This window comes from Taudactylus pleione, unplaced genomic scaffold (assembly GCF_031769625.1).
Source record: "Taudactylus pleione unplaced genomic scaffold, aTauple2 ptg000505l, whole genome shotgun sequence".
Classification (NCBI taxonomy): domain Eukaryota; kingdom Metazoa; phylum Chordata; class Amphibia; order Anura; family Myobatrachidae; genus Taudactylus; species Taudactylus pleione.
In genome coordinates this window covers 605,998-624,237 of record NW_028284907.1, presented here as the reverse complement: position 1 = coordinate 624,237, position 18,240 = coordinate 605,998, and the positions used below count along the sequence as shown (strand labels likewise).

The 18,240-nt window shown below is 53.9% G+C and overlaps 1 protein-coding gene across 2 annotated transcripts in view; it reads right to left on the bottom strand.

The window, feature by feature from the left end:
• Nucleotides 1-18,240, bottom strand: part of LOC148501716 (uncharacterized) — a 55,891-nt gene that overhangs the window by 25,275 nt on the left and 12,376 nt on the right. For both annotated transcript variants that reach the window (XM_088450066.1, XM_088450067.1), the window contains exon 2: nucleotides 343-514. In XM_088450066.1, coding sequence (XP_088306192.1) covers nucleotides 343-514 — 172 coding nt within the window. The remainder of the gene's footprint in view (nucleotides 1-342; nucleotides 515-18,240) is intronic.

Here is an 18,240-nt window from a genome sequence, read left to right as displayed (position 1 = left end):
GCTATACTCTGTGTACTATACTCTGTGTACTATACTGTGTGTACTATACTCTGTGTACTATACTGTGTGTACTATAGTGTGTGTATTATACTCTGTGTACTATACTCTGTGTACTATACTCTGTGTACTATAGTGTGTGTATTATACTGTGTGTACTATACTCTGTGTACTATACTCTGTGTACTATACTCTGTGAACTATACTATGTGTACTATACTGTGTGTATTATACTGTGTATACTATACTGGGGTGATGGTACACTGCATATACAGTAAGCATGTATCACTGCTATATGGTGGAAACATGTAATGACGGAGACACGAGTATCATCCCAGCACTCACCCAGCTGGTTGAAGGGCCCCTCTATGTACATGAAATTGTACTCCTCCATATACTTGTCAGCGTAATCCGCCACCCAGAGGCTCTGCATGTTTTCGGCAATGCTCTGCAGGCACATACGGGTAAGAGTGGTCATATGCCGACTTGGTGGCATTTCCGTGGTCTCCTGGGTCTGCTGGAAGGAGAAATGTCCTGTATTACTGAACTGTGTTATTATCAATATTGATTACTAGCTGTAATGTCAGTCATCCAGTCATTGCCATATTGTCCTTTCTACCCTCCCCCTCAACCTGCTCTGCCCTCAACAATTTCTCCCAACCCTCTCCTTCTTCTCCGACTGCCCCCCCACCACCACTGTCCCTATCACCGCCCCCTTACCCTCTCCTCTGCATCTCTGCTGGGCGGGGTTAGAGGTCATACCTACTGTTATTACATTCCAACGTGATGACATCATTTTGATTTTAAATTAATATATACTGCTACATTTCCGGGCTACAGGTAATGCAAAAAATTACATGGGGGGGGGGGGGGGCAGACTTATATCCTTATTTTAAATCCTATTCTTTGAGTCCATTGGGGATTGAAAATGAAAAGTTAAGACCAGAAAGACCTCCAACAATAAACGAAACTGAGAACCTAAACAAGGAGAGCCAGACAGAACATGGAGCAAAAATGTCCAGGTGCACTTCAAAGGTCTCAGAGAAAAGATATAATCATTTAAAAAAACCCTATCCATGTGGGAGACACCCAAAGCCGCCCCTACGGGAGGGATTCTACATTTTTTTGACTGTGCACCAACACAGATGCCCAGTTAAGCGTGCCACGCAGGATGAATTCACCGATCTGGCATGATGCAAGCCTGATGGATTATCAAACCTCTCTTTTGATCTTCATAAAGGACCAATAGGTCATGCTTCCTGCTTACTTCATGGACAAAGTTCCTCAAAGCTCTGAGAACATCCAGAGAGAGAGAAGAGATCTCTCTGCTTCCAGAAACCTGTCCCGCTCTAAAGCTATAATCGCAATATCCTGATTAAGCACTTTGGGTTGAAAAGAGAAATTATTCTGGAGACTAGCCCTGTCTTCATGAAAGATGTAATAATTTCTAGGTCAAACCATCTTCCAAGCCTTGGGTATGGCCTGAACCACTGTGTGAGAACAGAGAAGAAACAAAGTTGTCATCAGCTCTAAGATTCATGACTTCAACAAGTAAACCTTTGGTGTAGAAAACGCTGGTTTAACGGGTCTTGTTTTGGAGGCAAATGTCATGCAGGACCCTCTGCCATGCTGAGAATGATTACGTACCACGATAACCACAGACAGTCCAGTGCCATCAGGATCAACTTTTTTTAGGACCTATGATAGCAAAATTGCTGAAGGGAAGAAGCATGATAGATGAAGGTTCCAAGGTTGTGGCATCTATTAACAACACAATTGGACTCCTTGTCCTAGTGCATAAAGACTCCACCTTGTGATCCAACAGGGATGTTATGTTGGCGTCTGTCTGGCCCCATCTGTTTGAAGACTAACAGGTTTAGGGACATTCCCAATTTTGAAGGGTCTGTGTGCAGTGAAAATCCGCCTCACGGTCTGCAACCCCAAAGATAAATATTGCAAAAAAATGGCAGAAACATTGCGCTTTTCTTATTGGATAATTGTGTTGGTCTCTCTCGTGGCCAAGGTCCTTATCGTGGCTCATTGATGACTGAACTATGCAACCACTGTAGTATTGTATGACTCCACCTTTATGGTCCATCATTTTTATGGTCCATCATTGCATAGAAAACTGCTCTGAGATTCAGGCCATTTGTTGGGAGCATTGACTCTTCTGGAGACCCAAGATCCTGATGGAAGCATTGAAGGATGACAATCCCATCAACCCTATAGACTGGTATTAATTGTCACCAGTGTCCAAACCCAAATGGTGAAGGATGTCTCAGCCAACAGCGAAGTGACTGACACTCTTCAGGCTTATTCCATTCTGAAATCGGCTGTAAGTGGATCTCCCTCCAGTCGTACCAGGCAAATTGTGCAATTTTGCTTAAGACTTTGATGCAGATGAACAGACACCAGTCTACAAGCTAAAAGGTTCTTCTCTAGTCCCTCCAGCATAGCTCCTTCTGCTGACGGGCGTCAGACAGAAGTCACAGGTTGGATTTTTGTGTAGTAGATGATACAAACATGTGATTGTAATGTCTGAGCACCAGTAGGAACAATCTCCCCCCTGAGTCTGAGAAGGGCAGCCATCAGTGCCAGTATCTTCATGGGCACCTTTGCCAGGCAGAAAGGATTAATGATGGTACTGAATAAGATTGGGGCATGTAAATATACATCCTTAATGTCCATGGACACCAGGAACTCATTCAGGGGGAGAGGTATCAAGCCTTGGAGATAAAGTGGACTGAAGTTTAGTACTAGACAATCAGCTCCTTTTACAAAAATGGTAGTTAGGAGCTGATGGGTTGGTACTTTACCTGTCTCCATGGTATGATACATCTCTCCATCACTGACATATCTTGGGGTCTCCATTTCAGGCTGTGCGAATGTTTAGGGATTTCTGAATGGGCCAAAAGGAAGGTTTGAAAAAAGATGTAAACAGATGAAGGAGGAATAGAGCTATGGAACCGGGGTCCTGACCCAGAGATGTGCGCTAATGTCACCGCAGCTGATTACACTAATGTCACCGCAGCTGATTACGCTAATGTCACCGCAGCTGATTACACTAATGTCACCGGAGCTGATTACGCTAATGTCACCGGAGCTGATTACCCTAATGTCACCGGAACTGATTACACTAACGTCACCAGAGCTGATTACACTAACGTCACCGGAACTGATTACACTAGTGTCACCAGAGCTGATTACACTAATGTCTCCGGAGCGGATTATACTAATGTCACCGGAACTGATTACACTAATGTCACCGGAACTGATTACACTAGTGTCACCGCAGCTGATTACACTAATGTCACCGGAACTGATTACACTAGTGTCACCGGAGCTGATTACACTAATGTCACCGGAGCTGATTACGCTAATGTCACTGGAGCTGATTACACTAATGTCACCGGAACTGATTACACTAATGTCACCGGAGCTGATTACACTAGTGTCACTGGAGCTGATTACACTAATGTCTCCGAAGCGGATTATACTAATGTCACCGGAACTGATTACACTAATGTCACCGAAGCTGATTACACTAATGTCACCGGAGCCGATTACGCTAATGTCACCGCAGCTGATTACGCTAATGTCACCGGAGCGGATTACGCTAATGTCACCGGAGCTGATTACGCAAATGCCACCGGAGCTGATTACGCTAATGTCACCGGAAACTGATTACGCTAATGTCACCGGAACTGATTACGCTAATGTCACCGGAACTGATTTGCTAATGTCACCGGAGCTGATTACACTATGTCACCGGAGCTGATTACACTAATCGCTAATGTCACGAGAGCAGATTACGCTAATGTCACCGAAGCCGATTATGTTAATGTCACCAGAGCTGATTACACTAATGTCACCGGAAACTGATTACGCTAATGTCACCGGAACTGATTACGCTAATGTCACCGGAACTGATTTGCTAATGTCACCGGAGCTGATTACACTATGTCACCGGAGCTGATTACACTAATGTCACCAGAGCTGATTACACTAATCGCTAATGTCACCAGACCCGATTACGCTAATGTCACCGAAGCCGATTATGTTAATGTCACCGGAGCTGATTACGCTAATGTCACCGGAGCCGATTAAGCTAATGTCACTGGTGCTGATTACGCTAATGTCACCGGAGCTGAGATCCCGTACGCAGCTGCTGTGCAAAATGTGCAACTGTCGCAGACGCCAAGGATTGTATTGAGCCCACTTGTGGCTTTGCAATTCCAGCATCTGTGTATGAAAATGCAGCATCGATTATCGCAGTTCTCAGTAAGCCTATGGCTGCTCGCAATAGCCGCGGGAACTGAGACGCCCCAATTTCATTGCATATGGGATTGCAGACGCAGGGTGTGACACGTCCCCAAAAATGCTCGTGGCATGCCTGTGTTCTTTGCTGCCACTTTGTTACCTCCCGCAAACGCTTCCCGGCTGTCAGTCATACTGCGAGCGTCTACGGTAATGTACCTTTACACATGCGCAGTTTACCAATAATCTCTCCTATGCATTGTGTCTATCTGTGAATGAGGCCCCAGGTCAGTGGCTGGGATCCCTGATACATTGCACAATCTGACATTAGATAGATAGTAGGGTCACTGCGCTCACCCCTGTGTATGTTGGGGCAGGCGTCCCTAACCACCTGGAAAATGTTACTGTAATCAGCCAAAGTGTTGCCCTATTATACACCTGGGGCATTGGTGTGTCACAGATATTATATGGCGCTAATGATGGTTTTGACCAGATTGTTATGTATCTTGGATTTATTAATCAGACACAAGATAAACTATATAGTGTAAATAATCATAAATATGATCCCAAGGGTGGACTGTCCGTGGTCTAACATACATTATGTATACAGTATATTAAACAGATGAAAAAAAGAGTATATGAAAAAAACTAAATGTCTCTCTAATCAGTCTCTCGGCTCTGTCTCTCCCTGTACTCTGCGGTCTCTCGGCTCTGTCTCTCCCTGTACTCTGTGGTCTCTCGGCTCTGTCTCTCCCTGCACTCTGTGGTCTCTCTAATGTGTCTCTCCGTGTGCTCTGTGGTCTCTGTAATCTGTCTCTCCCTGTAATCTGTGGTCTCTCGGCTCTGTCTCACCCTGTACTCTGTGGTCTCTCTAATCTGTCTCTCCCTGTGCTCTGTAGTCTCTCTAATCTGTCTCTCCCTGTACTCTCTGGTCTCTCTAATCTGTCTCTCCCTGTGCTCTGTAGTCTCTCTAATCTGTCTCTCCCTGTACTCTCTGGTCTCTCTAATCTGTCTCTCCATGTGCTCTGTGGTCTCTCTAATCTGTCTCTCCCGGTACTCTGTAGTCTCTCGGCTGTCTCTCCCTGTACTCTGCGGTCTCTCTAATCAGTCTCTCCCTGTACTCTGTGGTCTCTCTAATCAAGTCTCTCCCTGTACTCTGCGGTCTCTCGGCTGTCTCTCCCTGTACTCTGCGGTCTCTCGGCTCTGTCTCTCCCTGTACTCTGTGGTCTCTCGGCTCTATCTCTCCCTGTACTCTGCGGTCTCTCGGCTCTGTCTCTCCCTGTACCCTGTGGTCTCTCGGCTCTATCTCTCCCTGTACTCTGCGGTCTCTCTAATCAGTCTCTCGGCTCTGTCTCTCCCTGTACTCTGCGGTCTCTCTAATCAGTCTCTCGGCTCTGTCTCTCCCTGTACTCTGTGGTCTCTCGGCTCTATCTCTCCCTGTACTCTGCGGTCTCTCGGCTCTGTCTCTCCCTGTACCCTGTGGTCTCTCGGCTCTATCTCTCCCTGTACTCTGCGGTCTCTCTAATCAGTCTCTCGGCTCTGTCTCTCCCTGTACTCTGCGGTCTCTCGGCTCTGTCTCTCCCTGTACTCTGCGGTCTCTCTAATCAGTCTCTCCCTGTACTCTGTGGTCTCTTGGCTCTGTCTCTCCCTGTACTCTGTGGTCTCTCGGCTCTGTCTCTCCCTGAACTCTGCGGTCTCTCGGCTCTGTCTCTCCCTGTACTCTGCGGTCTCTCTAATCAGTCTCTCCCTGTACTCTGTGGTCTCTCTAATCTGTCTCTCCCTGTGCTCTCTCGGCTCTGTCTCTCCCTGTACTCTGTAGTCTCTCGGCTGTCTCTCCCTGTACTCTGTGGTGTCTCTCATCAAGTCTCTCCCTGTACTCTGCGGTCTCTCGGCTCTGTCTCTCCCTGTACTCTGCGGTCTCTCTAATCAGTCTCTCCCTGTACTCTGTGGTCTCTCCCTGTACTCTGTGGTCTCTCTAATCAAGTCTCTCCCTGTACTCTGTGGTCTCTCGGCTCTATCTCTCCCTGTACTCTGCGGTCTCTCGGCTCTGTCTCTCCCTGAACTCTGCGGTCTCTCGGCTCTGTCTCTCCCTGTACTCTGCGGTCTCTCTAATCAGTCTCTCCCTGTACTCTGTGGTCTCTCGGCTCTGTCTCTCCCTGTACTCTGTGGTCTCTCTAATCTGTCTCTCCCTGTGCTCTCTCGGCTCTGTCTCTCCCTGTACTCTGTAGTCTCTCGGCTGTCTCTCCCTGTACTCTGTGGTGTCTCTCATCAAGTCTCTCCCTGTACTCTGCGGTCTCTCGGCTCTGTCTCTCCCTGTACTCTGCGGTCTCTCTAATCAGTCTCTCCCTGTACTCTGTGGTCTCTCCCTGTACTCTGTGGTCTCTCTAATCAAGTCTCTCCCTGTACTCTGTGGTCTCTCGGCTCTATCTCTCCCTGTACTCTGCGGTCTCTCGGCTCTGTCTCTCCCTGTACTCTGCGGTCTCTCCGCACTGTCTCTCCCTGTACTCTGTGGTCTCTCGGTTCTCTCTCCCTGTACTCTGCGGTCTCTCGGCTCTGTCTCTCCCGGCACTGTCTCTCCCTGTACTCTGCGGTCTCTCCGCACTGTCTCTCCCTGTACTCTGCGGTCTCTCGGCTGTCTCTCCCTGTACTCTGCGGTCTCTCGGCTGTCTCTCTCTGTACTCTGTAGTCTCTCGGCTCTGTCTCTCCCTGTACTATGTGGTCTCTCTGCTGCTTCTCCCTATACTCTGTGGTCTCTCAGCTGTCTCTCCTTGTAATCTGTGGTCTCTCTGCTGTCTCTCCCTGTACTCTGCGGTCTCTCTGCTCTGTCTCTCCCTGTACTCTGCGGTCTCTCTGCTCTGTCTCCCCCTGTACTCTGTGGTCTCTCGGCTCTGTCTCTCCCTGTACTCTGCGGTCTCTCGGCTCTGTCTCTCCCTGTACTCTGCGGTCTCTCGGCTGTCTCTCCCGGTACTCTGTGGTCTCTCTGCTGTCTCTCCCTATACTCTGTGATCTCCCGGCTCTGTCTCTCCCTGTACTCTGCGGTCTCTCTAATAAGTCTCTCCCTGTACTCTGCGGTCTCTCTAATAAGTCTCTCCCTGTACTCTGCGGTCTCTCTAATCAGTCTCTCCCTGTACTCTGCGGTCTCTCTAATAAGTCTCTCCCTGTACTCTGTGGTCTCTCTAATCTGTCTCTCCCGGTACTCTGTAGTCTCTCGGCTGTCTCTCCCTGTACTCTGTGGTCTCTCTAATCAAGTCTCTCCCTGTACTCTGCGGTCTCTCGGCTGTCTCTCCCTGTACTCTGCGGTCTCTCTAATCAGTCTCTCCCTGTACTCTGTGGTCTCTCTAATCAAGTCTCTCCCTGTACTCTGCGGTCTCTCGGCTGTCTCTCCCTGTACTCTGCGGTCTCTCGGCTCTGTCTCTCCCTGTACTCTGTGGTCTCTCGGCTCTATCTCTCCCTGTACTCTGCGGTCTCTCGGCTCTGTCTCTCCCTGTACCCTGTGGTCTCTCGGCTCTATCTCTCCCTGTACTCTGCGGTCTCTCTAATCAGTCTGTCGGCTCTGTCTCTCCCTGTACTCTGCGGTCTCTCTAATCAGTCTCTCGGCTCTGTCTCTCCCTGTACTCTGTGGTCTCTCGGCTCTATCTCTCCCTGTACTCTGCGGTCTCTCGGCTCTGTCTCTCCCTGTACCCTGTGGTCTCTCGGCTCTATCTCTCCCTGTACTCTGCGGTCTCTCTAATCAGTCTCTCGGCTCTGTCTCTCCCTGTACTCTGCGGTCTCTCGGCTCTGTCTCTCCCTGTACTCTGCGGTCTCTCTAATCAGTCTCTCCCTGTACTCTGTGGTCTCTTGGCTCTGTCTCTCCCTGTACTCTGTGGTCTCTCGGCTCTGTCTCTCCCTGAACTCTGCGGTCTCTCGGCTCTGTCTCTCCCTGTACTCTGCGGTCTCTCTAATCAGTCTCTCCCTGTACTCTGTGGTCTCTCGGCTCTGTCTCTCCCTGTACTCTGTGGTCTCTCTAATCTGTCTCTCCCTGTGCTCTGTGGTCTCTCGGCTCTGTCTCTCCCTGTACTCTGTAGTCTCTCCCTGTACTCTGTGGTGTCTCTCATCAAGTCTCTCCCTGTACTCTGCGGTCTCTCGGCTCTGTCTCTCCCTGTACTCTGCGGTCTCTCTAATCAGTCTCTCCCTGTACTCTGCGGTCTCTCCGCACTGTCTCTCCCTGTACTCTGTGGTCTCTCGGTTCTCTCTCCCTGTACTCTGCGGTCTCTCGGCTCTGTCTCTCCCGGCACTGTCTCTCCCTGTACTCTGCGGTCTCTCCGCACTGTCTCTCCCTCTACTCTGCGGTCTCTCGGCTGTCTCTCCCTGTACTCTGCGGTCTCTCGGCTGTCTCTCTCTGTACTTTGTAGTCTCTCGGCTCTGTCTCTCCCTGTACTATGTGGTCTCTCTGCTGCTTCTCCCTATACTCTGTGGTCTCTCAGCTGTCTCTCCTTGTAATCTGTGGTCTCTCTGCTGTCTCTCCCTGTACTCTGCGGTCTCTCTGCTCTGTCTCTCCCTGTACTCTGCGGTCTCTCTGCTGTCTCTCCCTGTACTCTACGGTCTCTCAGCTATCTCTCCCTGTACCCTGCAATCTCTCGGCACTATCTCCCCCTGTACTCTATGGTCTCTCGGCTCTGTCTCTCCCTGTACTCTGCGGTCTCTCGGCTCTGTCTCTCCCTGTAGTCTGCGGTCTCTCGGCTGTCTCTCCCGGTACTCTGTGGTCTCTCTGCTGTCTCTCCCTGTACTCTGCGGTCTCTCGGCTCTGTCTCTCCCTGTACTCTGCGGTCTCTCTAATAAGTCTCTCCCTGTACTCTGCGGTCTCTCTAATCAGTCTCTCCCTGTACTCTGCGGTCTCTCTAATAAGTCTCTCCCTGTACTCTGCGGTTTCTGAGCTGTCTCTCCCTGTACCCTGCGTTCTCTCGGCACTGTCTCTACCTGTACTCTGCGTTCTCTCGGCTGTCTCTCCCTGTACTCTGTGGTCTCTCGGCTCTGTCTCTCCCTGTACTCTGCGGTCTCTCGGCTGTCTCTCCTGGTACTCTGTGGTCTCTCTGCTGCTTCTCCCTGTACTCTGCTGTCTCTCCCTGTACTCTGTGGTCTCTCGGCTCTGTCTCTCCCTCTACTCTGCGGTCTCTCGGCTGTCTCTCCCTGTACTCTGCGGTCTCTCGGCACTGTCTCCCCCTGTACTATGCGGTCTCTTGGCTCTGTCTCTCCCTGCACTCTGTGGTCTCTCGGCTCTGTCGCTCCCTGCACTCTGTGGTCTCTCTAATGTGTCTCTCCCTGTGCTCTGTGGTCTCTGTAATCTGTCTCTCCCTGTAATCTGTGGTCTCTCGGCTCTGTCTCTCCCTGTACTCTGTGGTCTCTCTAATCTGTCTCTCCCTGTGCTCTGTAGTCTCTCTAATCTGTCTCTCCCTGTACTCTGTAGTCTCTCGGCTGTCTCTCCCTGTACTCTGTGGTCTCTCTAATCAAGTCTCTCCCTGTACTCTGCGGTCTCTCGGCTCTGTCTCTCCCTGTACTCTGTGGTCTCTCGGCTCTATCTCTCCCTGTACTCTGCGGTCTCTCGGCTCTGTCTCTCCCTGTACCCTGTGGTCTCTCGGCTCTATCTCTCCCTGTACTCTGCGGTCTCTCTAATCAGTCTCTCGGCTGTCTCTCCCTGTACTCTGCGGTCTCTCTAATCAGTCTCTCGGCTCTGTCTCTCCCTGTACTCTGCGGTCTCTCGGCTCTGTCTCTCCCTGTACTCTGCGGTCTCTCTAATCAGTCTCTCCCTGTACTCTGCGATCTCTCTAATCAGTCTCTCCCTGTACTCGGTCTCTCGGCTCTATCTCTCCCTGTACTCTGTGGTCTCTCGGCTCTACCTCTCCCTGTACTCTGTGGTCTCTCGGCTCTGTCTCTCCCTGTACTCTGTGGTCTCTCGGCTCTATCTCTCCCTGTACTCTGCGGTCTCTCGGCTCTGTCTCTCCCTGTACCCTGTGGTCTCTCGGCTCTATCTCTCCCTGTACTCTGCGGTCTCTCTAATCAGTCTCTCGGCTCTGTCTCTCCCTGTACTCTGCGGTCTCTCTAATCAGTCTCTCGGCTCTGTCTCTCCCTGTACTCTGCGGTCTCTCGGCTCTGTCTCTCCCTGTACTCTGCGGTCTCTCTAATCAGTCTCTCCCTGTACTCTGTGGTCTCTCGGCTCTGTCTCTCCCTGTACTCTGTGGTCTCTCGGCTCTGTCTCTCCCTGTACTCTGTAGTCTCTCGGCTGTCTCTCCCTGTACTCTGTGGTCTCTCTAATCAAGTCTCTCCCTGTACTCTGCGGTCTCTCGGCTCTGTCTCTCCCTGTACTCTGCGGTCTCTCTAATCAGTCTCTCCCTGTACTCTGTGGTCTCTCCCTGTACTCTGTGGTCTCTCTAATCAAGTCTCTCCCTGTACTCTGCGGTCTCTCGGCTGTCTCTCCCTGTACTCTGTGGTCTCTCGGCTCTATCTCTCCCTGTACTCTGCGGTCTCTCGGCTCTGTCTCTCCCTGTACTCTGCGGTCTCTCTGCACTGTCTCTCCCTGTACTCTGTGGTCTCTCGGTTCTCTCTCCCTGTACTCTGCGGTCTCTCGGCTCTGTCTCTCCCTGTACTCTGCGGTCTCTTGGCTGTCTCTCCCTGTACTCTGTGGTCTCTCGGCTCTATCTCTCCCTGTACTCTGCGGTCTCCCGGCACTGTCTCTCCCTGTACTCTGCGGTCTCTCTGCTCTGTCTCTCCCTGTACTCTGCGGTCTCTCAGCTATCTCTCCCTGTACCCTGCGATCTCTCGGCTCTGTCTCTCCCTGTACTCTGCGGTCTCTCTAATAAGTCTCTCCCTGTACTCTGCGGTCTCTCTAATCAGTCTCTCCCTGTACTCTGCGGTCTCTCTAATAAGTCTCTCCCTGTACTCTGCGGTCTCTCTAATCAGTCTCTCCCTGTACTCTGTGGTCTCTCTAATAAGTCTCTCCCTGTACTCTGTAGTCTCTCTAATCTGTCTCTACCTGTACCCTGCGTTCTCTCGGCTGTCTCTCCCTGTACTCTGCGGTCTCTCGGCTCTCTCTCCCTGTACTCTGCGGTCTCTCGGCTGTCTCTCCTGGTACTCTGTGGTCTCTCTGCTGCTTCTCCCAGTACTCTGCTGTCTCTCCCTGTACTCTGTGGTCTCTCGGCTCTGTCTCTCCCTCTACTCTGCGGTCTCTCGGCTCTGTCTCTCCCTGTACTCTGCGGTCTCTCGGCACTGTCTCCCCCTGTACTCTGCGGTCTCTTGGCTCTGTCTCTCCCTGTACTCTGCGGTCTCTTGGCTCTGTCTCTCCCTGTACTCTGTGGTCTCTCTGCTGTCTCTCCCTGTACTCTGTGGTCTCTCGGCTGTCTCACCCTGTACTCTGTGGTCTCTCTGCTGCTTCTCCCTGTACTCTGTGGTCTCTCTGCTGCTTCTCCCTGTACTCTGCTGTCTCTCCCTGTACTCTGTGGTCTCTCGGCTGTCTCTCCCGGTACTCTGTGGTCTCTCGGCTGTCTCTCCCTGTACTCTGTGGTCTCTCGGCTGTCTCTCCCTGTACTCTGTGGTCTCTCCCTGTACTCTGCTGTCTCTCCCTGTACTCTGTGGTCTCTCTGCTGTCTTTCCTTGTAATCTGTGTTCTCTCTGCTGTCTCTCCCTGTACTCTGCGGTCTCTCGGCTCTGTCTCTCCCTGTACTCTGCGGTCTCTCAGCTGTCTCTCCCTGTACCCTGCGGTCTCTCGGCACTGTCTCTCCCTGTACTCTGCGGTCTCTCGGCTCTGTCTCTTCCTGTACTCTGCGGTCTCTCTAATCAGTCTCTCCCTGTACTCTGCGGTCTCTCCCGGTACTCTGCTGTCTCTCCTTGTAATCTGTGGTCTCTCTGCTGTCTCTCCCTGTACTCTGCGGTCTCTCGGCTCTGTCTCTCCCTGTACTCTGTTGTCTCTCGGCTGTCTTTCCCTGTACTCTGTGGTCTCTCTGCTGCTTCACCCTGTACTCTGCTGTCTCTCCCTGCACTCTGTGGTATCTCTGCTGTCTCTCAGCTCTGTCTCTCCCTGTAATCTGTTGTCTCTCTGTTTTCTCTCTCTCTGTACTCTGTTGTATCTCTGCTCTGTCTCTTCCTGTAATCTGCTGTCTCTCTCTCTCTGTACTCTCTGCTGTCTCCCTGTACAATGACTTCCCTGTCTCGCTGCACTGTCTCTTTATCACCTCCTCCTGTATGCTGAGGTCTCTTTCCTCTCCTGACTTCTCGTCCTCCTGCACTCACCTGTCTCACAGACTTTATTGTGTAGAACTTAGAGGAAATTCCCCTCTCGTGTCTTCAGTCCTCACTCCCTGACGCTCTCTTATTTCCTGCTGTGTCACTGACTCCACCTAATGCTGTCACTGCTCCAAGCGTTCACCCTGCACACAGCCCCATCTCCCAGCCTCCACCCTGCACACAGCCTCATCTCCCAGCCTCCACCACGCACACAGCCTCATCTCCCAGCCTGCATCCTGCACACAGCCTCATCTCCCAGCCTCCACCCTGCACACAGCCCCATCTCCCAGCCTGCATACAGCCTCATCTCCTAGCCTCCACCCTGTACACAGCCTCATCTCCCAGCCTGCACCCTGCACACACCCCATCTCCCAGCCTGCACCCTGTGCACAGCCTCATCTCCCAGCCTGCACCCTGCACACAGCCTCATCTCCCAGCCTGCACCCTGCACACATCCCCATCTCCCAGCCTGCACCCTGCACACAGCCTCATCTCCCAGCCTGCACCCTGCACACATCCCCATCTCCCAGCCTGCACCCTGCACACAGCCTCATCTCCCAGCCTCCACCCTGCACACAGCCCCATCTCCCAGCCTGCACCCTGCACACAGCCTCATCTCCCAGCCTGCACCCTGCACACATCCCCATCTCCCAGCCTGCACCCTGCACACAGCCTCATCTCCCAGCCTCCACCCTGCACACAGCCCCATCTCCCAGCCTGCACCCTGCACACAGCCCCATCTCCCAGCCTGCACCCTGCACACAGCCCCATCTCCCAGCCTGCACCCTGCACACAGCCTCATCTCCCAGCCTGCACCCTGCACACACCCCATCTCCCAGCCTCCAACCTGCACACAGCCTCATCTCCCAGCCTGCACCCAGCACACAGCCTCATCTCCCAGCCTCCACCCTGCACACATCCCCATCTCCCAGCCTGCACCCTGCACACATCCCCATCTCCCAGCCTGCACCCTGCACAGCCTCATCTCCCAGCCTGCACCCTGCACACACCCCATCTCCCAGCCTGCACACAGCCTCATCTCCTAGCCTCCACCCTGTACACAGCCTCATCTCCCAGCCTGCACCCTGCACACACCCCATCTCCCAGCCTGCACCCTGTACACAGCCTCATCTCCCAGCCTGCACCCTGTACACAGCCTCATCTCCCAGCCTGCACCCTGCACACATCCCCATCTCCCAGCCTGCACCCTGCCTCATCTCCCAGCCTGCACCCTGCACACAGCCTCATCTCCCAGCCTGCACCCTGCACACATCCCCATCTCCCAGCCTGCACCCTGCACACAGCCTCATCTCCCAGCCTCCACCCTGCACACAGCCCCATCTCCCAGCCTGCACCCTGCACACAGCCCCATCTCCCAGCCTGCACCCTGCACACAGCCCCATCTCCCAGCCTGCACCCTGCACACAGCCCCATCTCCCAGCCTGCACCCTGCACACAGCCTCATCTCCCAGCCTGCACCCTGCACACACCCCATCTCCCAGCCTCCAACCTGCACACAGCCTCATCTCCCAGCCTGCACCCAGCACACAGCCTCATCTCCCAGCCTCCACCCTGCACACAGCCTCATCTCCCAGCCTCCACCCTGCACACATCCCCATCTCCCAGCCTGCACCCTGCACAGCCTCATCTCCCAGCCTGCACCCTGCACCCAGCCTCATCTCCCAGCCTGCACCCTGCACACAGCCCCATCTCCCAGCCCCATCTCCCAGCCTGCACCCTGCACACAGCCCCATCTCCCAGCCTGCACCCTGCACACAGCCTCATCTCCCAGCCTGCACCCTGCACACAGCCTCATCTCCCAGCCTGCACCCTGCACACAGCCTCATCTCCCAGCCTGCACCCTGCACACAGCCCCATCTCCCAGCCTGCACCCTGCACACAGCCCAATCTCCCAGCCTCCACCCTGCACACAGCCTCATCTCCCAGCCTGCACACAGCCTCATCTCCCAGCCTCCACCCTGCACACATCCCCATCTCCCAGCCTGCACCCTGCACACAGCCCCATCTCCCAGCCTCCACCCTGCACACAGCCTCATCTCCCAGCCTGCACCCTGCACACAGCCCCATCTCCCAGCCTGCACCCTGCACACAGCCCCATCTCCCAGCCTGCACCCTGCACACAGCCCCATCTCCCAGCCTGCACCCTGCCCCATCTCCCAGCCTGCACCGCCTCATCTCCCAGCCTCCACCCTGCACACAGCCTCATCTCCCAGCATGCACCCTGCACACAGCCTCATCTCCCAGCCTCCACCCTGCACACACCCCATCTCCCAGCCTGCACCCTGCACACAGCCTCATTTCCCAGCCTCCACCCTGCACACACCCCATCTCCCAGCCTGCACCCTGCACACAGCCTCATCTCCCAGCCTCCACCCTGCACACAGCCCCATCTCCCAGCCTCCACCCTGCACACAGCCCCATCTCCCAGCCTGCACCCTGCACACAGCCCCATCTCCCAGCCTGCACCCTGCACACAGCCTCATCTCCCAGCCTGCACCCTGCACACACCCCATCTCCCAGCCTCCAACCTGCACACAGCCCCATCTCCCATCCTGCACCCTGCACACACCCCATCTCCCAGCCTGCACCCTGCACACAGCCTCATCTCCCAGCCTGCACACAGCCTCATCTCCCAGCCTGCACCCTGCACACACCCCATCTCCCAGCCTGCACCCTGCACACAGCCTCATCTCCCAGCCTCCAACCTGCACACACCCCATCTCCCAGCCTGCACCCTGCCTCATCTCCCAGCCTCCACCCTGCACACAGCCTCATCTTCCAGCCTCCACCCTGCACACAGCCTCATCTCCCAGCCTCCACCCTGCACACAGCCTCATCTCCCAGCCAGCACCCTGCACACAGCCTCATCTCCCAGCCTCCACCCTGCACACAGCCTCATCTCCCAGCCTGCACCCAGCACACAGCCTCATCTCCCAGCCTCCACCCTGCACACAGCCTTATCTCCCAGCCTGCACCCTGCACACACCCCATCTCCCAGCCTGCACCCTGCACACAGCCTCATCTCCCAGCCTCCAACCTGCACACATCCCATCTCCCAGCCTGCACCCTGCACACAGCCTCATCTCCCAGCCTCCACCCTGCACACAGCCTCATCTCCCAGCCTCCACCCTGCACACATCCCCATCTCCCAGCCTGCACCCTGCACACAGCCTCATCTCCCAGCCTGCACCCTGCACACAGCCTCATCTCCCAGCCTCCACCCTGCACACAGCCCCATCTCCCAGCCTCCACCCTGCACACAGCCCCATCTCCCAGCCTGCACCCTGCTCACAGCTATATCAGACTTATACTAGCAGACCAGCAGGAATCGGGAGTATAAACCAGTAATATAGGCCCTGATTCAGAGCCGGATGCTCTGACAGAGCGCTCGCTCTGAATCAGGGCTGTCCCTCTGTTTTTTAGATGGGCCTCCTGGCCGCTCGCATAGCTGTGGGTGACCAACCACAGCTATAGCGAGCGGCCAGGAGATGGTCGCGATGGTCAAGACCATTGTGACCATCGGGCTTGCGACGAGACCCTTGCGGTAGGGTCTCGTTGCCGCAAGCCCCAGAGTGCTTTCGGCTCTACCAGAGCCCAAATCACTCCCACTGACAGCACTTGTGATGTCAGTGGGGCCGGCCCCAGACGGTAGGCGTTCCCATGGGAACGCCTCCGTCTGGCCAGCCACGCCCCCGGCCCGCCCACCAAAGGGGGCGTGCTGCCACTCAACATCGACAGCACGCCCCCTTTGGTACAAGCCGTCACTCCGGGTCTCGCGCATGCGCACTGGGCCAACACGAGCGGGTCTTAATCAGGCCCAGAGTCAGGAACATGAGGCAGCCGGATACATGAGGAGTCAGGCAGCAAGAGACAGACATTAATCAGGGATTGCCAGAGATGACAGACAGTGCATACAATGGGCCTGGTTTGGGGTAACACACAATGCTGATAACGCTGAAGGTCACGTAATTGAGTGAATATTTGCAATTGCGCACATGCTACACAGAGGACCTCATTCAGAGTCTCTCGCTACGGCGCGATCGTTCGCTGGCAAAAAGGGGCCGGCTATTTAAATGAAACGCTCGCACTGCGTCTCATAAGGACGCCCACATGTGTTAGCGAGATACGGCAAAGTGCGCTCGCAAGTGTCTAAAGACGCCCCATCGCCACTCCCAACACATGTCGTCTCCGGGAAATGAAGGATTAATCGGGACCATAAAGAGCCATCGGAGCTGCGCGCAGCCCTTGGGGTTGCCTTTCCCTGCCGCAAGCACAGCGATCAGTGCTGGCTGAAATACATGCAGGTGACGCGTACAATTACGCCACTTTGCTAATTATGCACTCCCTTTAAATGGCGTTTTGGCTGCCTGACACGTCTGCGTTCGCACATCCACTCCCCCGTTCATAAGCACCTTCCCCGGTTACCACCCACAAACGGCGCTATCTGTGACTCAAAGCAGCGACCTGATAGTGGCTTACGAGCAACCAAAATCTGATCGCAACAAATGGCTTGCGCACGTGCACTGCGAATTATACGCATGCGCAGATGTGAAAATAATCGCTCGGAGCGAGCGATCGCGCCCTAGCGAGAGACTCTGAATGAGGTCTAGAGTGTATGCAGAAAGGCGTTGCTGCCATCGGGTCAGATGGTATCAGGAATGTGGAGGAAAAGTGATGGGCGTTGGCGAATAGTGCACGCAGAAGTGATCCGCTCGGTGGGCATATTATGAGAGCGTCGTGGGCCTGTCAGTGAAAGCACAGACCCAATCATAGGAGACCGCGGTCAGACGGAAACACCGCACCTGCCGTAGGGCTGATGGCCGTTTCGCCGGTGCGACAGATGGTGGCGTATAGGGACGCACCAGTCGGTATTACAGCGTGCATGGGCTAAAAGTGGGCGTCGCTGCACTTGCACGTTTGGATGTACATGGAGGGAGTCGCGTGCAACTGAGAAGGAAAGCGTAACCCAAGCTTAGAGGCCAGATTCTCAGGCGACCAGCCGGTGGCTGAAGGGAAGTCGATATTGGGCCGACCACTGATGACTCATCCAATCAGGGCCTAATCTAAGCAGCTCATCTGAAGCCCATAGTAACCAGGCTTGCCAGTGCAATGGTGGGCACCGAGCACCCATTGCCCGGCTTACCCGGAAACGTCCTATGAAATCTTTTTACTAACGTCCCTGACCGGAATCCAGGATCTCTCCTCCAGATCCTTCCTGCATGGCGGCTGTGATCCCCCCTGGGCTCAGCCTCCTCATCACTGTCTGCCACCAGCTGCAAACTCCTAGGAGCAGAGTATGGGAGAATCTATGCAGCATGGATGACATACAGCTACGATGCTCGCCCGCTGTGCCCGGGTGCCATTAGGGGGTGGAATGGGGACGGCATCAGTCAGAGTTCCAGAAAATGGGGGTGCGTTAGCCCCATTTCTGGGTGTGCCGAGGCCAATTCTAAAGTAAAAGCCTTTTCCACCAGAGCCTGTCTCAATATTGGGACAGATGGGAGAAATGACAAAGCCTCTAAGTCAGTGATTTTCAGCTTGAGGCACACAGCGCAAGATTTTAAAATTGCTAAGGCACGCAATCCGGCGATGTGGCGTTCGCGGCCGATGAAAAAACATGCACATTGGCTCCCACATAAAAAAACACACATACATTGGCCTCCATAGGAATAAAACACACATACATTGGCCTCCATAGGAATAAAACACACA